General features: G+C 44.7%; 1 protein-coding gene across 1 annotated transcript; it reads left to right on the top strand.

Moving 5' to 3' along the window:
• The first annotated feature begins 795 nt into the window (after positions 1–795).
• LOC311357207 (transmembrane protein 80-like) lies at positions 796–3,458 on the top strand. The gene is made up of 4 exons (XM_084477112.1): positions 796–915; positions 1,003–1,095; positions 2,023–2,224; positions 3,187–3,458. Exons 2-4 carry the CDS (start codon positions 1,062–1,064, stop codon positions 3,197–3,199), a joined length of 249 nt encoding a protein of 82 aa, XP_084333238.1. The 5' UTR covers positions 796–915; positions 1,003–1,061; the 3' UTR covers positions 3,200–3,458.
• The last annotated feature ends 480 nt before the right edge of the window (positions 3,459–3,938 follow it).

Below are 3,938 nucleotides of genomic sequence, written 5' to 3'. Positions count from 1 at the left end.
TACTAAATTATCTGAACAAAGTTTTATCGTATTGCATTACCCGCTACATTACATTGCATTACTCCACCGCAGGTGTAAACCATCACTAAACCAGCCTGATGTGACCACATACGCAGATCACAGACCAGACGCACACGTGCAGTGTAGGAATGAGTAGCGTGTGTGTGTGTGTGTGTGTGTGTGTGTGTGTGTGTGTGTGTGTGTGTGTGTGTGTGTGTGTGTGTGTGGAACAAGACCCTACACCCCTTCCCCCTGGGGTCTTAAAATACCACCATGGTGTAAAAGGCTTTTGCCATAGGCCGAACGCTTTTTTTTCTTGGCAGAAAAAAAGGTTGTAGTTTGTGTTCCAGCCTATAGGTGGTGCCATTGACTCTTTGCTAAACTCTGATAGGCGGAAAAACTAAAAATGCAAGATGGCGCTGCCCAGAGCAGGTTGGGAGGACGCGTTGCTATAGACACCTTTGTTTGTATCCATTGTGCACGAACTAACTATTTACAAATATCGTATGAAATATATAGTCCTATATATGCAAAATACAGATATTCAATAGATGTTGTGTGAACTGCTTACTGTGATTGAATAACGTAACCTTAAACTAAATGTCCCTAAGATCTAAGTGAATTCTCTCTCATCTCCTCTTCTGTAGGAAGGTCTGCCGTCGTTGTATCCTTTCGTCATCATGACGTCATATCGCACATTAACATTTCAAGGTGGGAAATCGTAAGTCAATAAACACAAGTAGCTTTCATTGACATGACATCAAGGTCAGTTGTCAGACCTATAGCAACAGCTCAACACAGCTCCTTAACGCCACGCCAAGCTCTCCTCCGTCCCCTTCCAACTGCTGCTGTATCTGTCCGCCGTCTACTATGCCTTCTACTTCCTGTGCACCCTCTGCCTGATCATCTACAAGAGTGAGTACGGGGGGGGAGCTCTCATGAATCCAGAGTCAGACACATGACCTGCCTCCGGACAAAGTGTGTGTTTGCCCGTCACCCCAGGTCAGGTCCTCAGCTACCCGGAGGAGCGTCTCACCTGTGACCTGGGTCTGCTGCTGCTGATGGCAGCTCTGGAGGCCCTCCGTCTTTTCCTTGGTGAGTTAACGCCTCCGCCTTTAACGCCTGCGTGTGCAGTACCGGTCGATGAGTCCCTCCTGCCTCCTGCCTGCCTGCTCTTGTTGCAGGCGGCCACGTCCACAGAATGCTAGACCCCCCCTACTGAACTCCACACACACATATACAGTATATATATGTTAGATATATATTTTGTTATATTTACATTTTTTTAAATAACAATAATAATTGTACAATGATCATTTCTAATAATAGTAATAATAACAACATTAATAATCACTCTCTACTCATAATTTACAACAATGAGATTTCGTAATGCATGAACTCATTTATGATCAGGCAGAAAGGACAGCTAAACCTGGTCAGCTGGCCGGGCCCTTGCTTGGGGGACATGGTGATGGGCAAAAATAACGGACACATTACATTACGAATATAGTCAACTCTGGCTCCAAACCTAACGAACACAACACACCACACATTCAAGAGGGTCAAGATGACCCTCGAGCCCCCTCCCTATCAGTCTGCGGAGAACACTCTGCCACAGCTAGATGGCGAGGACACACATATCACACAGAAAGACAACACAACCCGGAGGCTCAGGGACAAGAGAACCCTCTTTCACATGCACCGGATCACGGGGTGCTCTTCTGAAGCAGAACCTCCACGGAGGCGAAGCTCCAGACGACCTCAGCGCTGTTAGGGGACGTAGAATATTCGATCTCTCACGCTTTATGAATCAGTATTACCTTTGCCACTTTACTCAATAAATCCGAGGCCCTCGTGCTGACAGACTTTATCACCTCTCCGTCTCATTTTATCTGGTCAAGTAACTAGGCAGACTGTTTTTCCCAACAATGGCCGTCGTCGGTGGTGTATGAACGTGTGTGTGTGTGAGCGGGCGGCTGTGTGGCCCCTGTGAGGCCCCCCCCCCCCCCCCCGCCACCACAGGGGCCTCGGGGAACCTGAAGGAGACGGAGGGCCCCGTGGTGGGGAGCCTGGTCCTCACCGGGGCCACCATGCTGCTCTCCGTCTACTTCCTGGCCTGGCAGTCCTACGTCCTGCGGGCCGACCTCGTCCTCAACGCCGTCCTGCTGGGGGTGAGCGGAGTCGGCGGGGTCCTGGCCTTCATCACGGTCGCACGGTTCACAAGGTCAGCCGTGGCTCACTGCGCCCTCGCTCTGTCAGCGACAAGCTCGCTCGCGCTCGCTCTCTCTTACTCTCTCTCTCTCTCTCTTTCTCTTCCTTGCTCTCTCTCTATTCCTCACTCCCCCCCCACTCTCTCACTCTCGCTCTCTCTCTTACTCGCTCTCTCTCTCTCTCTTTCTCTTCCTTGCTCTCTCTCTATTACTCACTCCCCCACTCTCTCTCTCTCTCGCTCTCGCTCTCTCTCTTGCTCTTCCTTGCTCTCTCTCTATTCCTCACTCTCTCTCTCTCTCTCTCTCTCTCTATCTCGCTGTCTCTCTCTCTCTGACTCCTGTTATGTAACACGGTGAGCGTGGGAGACCACGTTCTGGACCTCTCATCTTGAGAGTCATTCACATCACAACCAGGGAAATGTAATGAAAATGTGACATGAATACCTCTCATCGTCATATTCATCTAAAGTTGAATTTACATTTGTAACCTGGTGAAAACATCCTATATTTATCAGCATGATTGATTCATATTGATTGACAAGATATTTCCACGGGACTACTTCTCCTAGGTTTGTTTTGAACAGGTGGATTGCTTCAAGCTCTTCCTTTGTGTGCCCTCTTTCCTTTATTGATGATATAAGCCTGGTTCTCCAGGACCTGTCTGAATTATTGATTTGAACGTCTTTCATCAAAGTGTTACTGTATACCGGTCTGATGCTGTCGCATTCTCAGATTTTCCCTGCAGGGGCGATCTCAGAAAAACGATGTGCTTTACGTCTGACAACAACACACATTATTTCTAATTATAAAATATAAAAAGTTTGTGAAATGAGAGAAAAACAGCGTAATATAGTCACAGTATAGTTGATGAAAAGTATTTCTGTGCTCATGGGTCTGGAGTCAGCTTTAGCTGAAGCATCATGCTCATTGCCCATGAGAATGAATGAAGCTGACGGTGATTTCCTTTTCCTTACAGTATCAACTCATAAGAAGATCTCTGGACGATCTCTGAGCGATCTCTAAACCCCACCAGACCAGAACCACGCTTCCTTCTGTTGTTTAGTATCACGTCGGTTTCTTTGGGAGGGGTTTGGTAATGGATTCTGTTTTAATATATACCAGGTGATCTTGAATGGGTATTTTTTTATTGAAATGTATTTTTCTATAGTTTTTCATAAACATAGAGCAATATAATATTGCTTTATCAGGGAATTGTATGATGCTAATTAGATATTGCATTATTATTATCTCTGTAAATAAAGTGACATTTATACTAGTTTATTTATTTTTATATTATTGTTTGTTATCGAACCTATATGTATTTTGTGTTAATTTACTGAAAATGTATAAACAACATGCCTATTTTTTTTTTTACCTCTAGAGGGCAGAAGTTATCTTTCATAATGTACTTTTCTTTTTATAGCAGAAATAAAACGTCTGATTGATATTTTGTGTTTCCCTAAAGGTTAATCATTACACATGACACAAATGCATCCATGTTGCAACATAATTATTCTATTTAATTATTTTATCCTACACTTCAGATAGCTGTAGGTCAAACTTAACTATTATGCCACGGTTGGGTCTAGTTAAAACTACATTTATAGCATTGTATATATATTGTATATATGAGGTTTAACCATTTTTCTCCCATCTCGCATTCTTCAAACGGGCTTTTTTCGCAGTCAGTTAATAATCAAACCCATTTCCAAGGTGCCCATGGCGACC

This window comes from Micromesistius poutassou (assembly GCF_964030765.1).
Source record: "Micromesistius poutassou genome assembly, chromosome: 13".
Classification (NCBI taxonomy): Eukaryota; Metazoa; Chordata; class Actinopteri; order Gadiformes; family Gadidae; genus Micromesistius; species Micromesistius poutassou.
The sequence above is the reverse complement of the archived record's forward strand: the minus strand, read 5'-3'. Positions and strand labels throughout refer to the sequence as shown.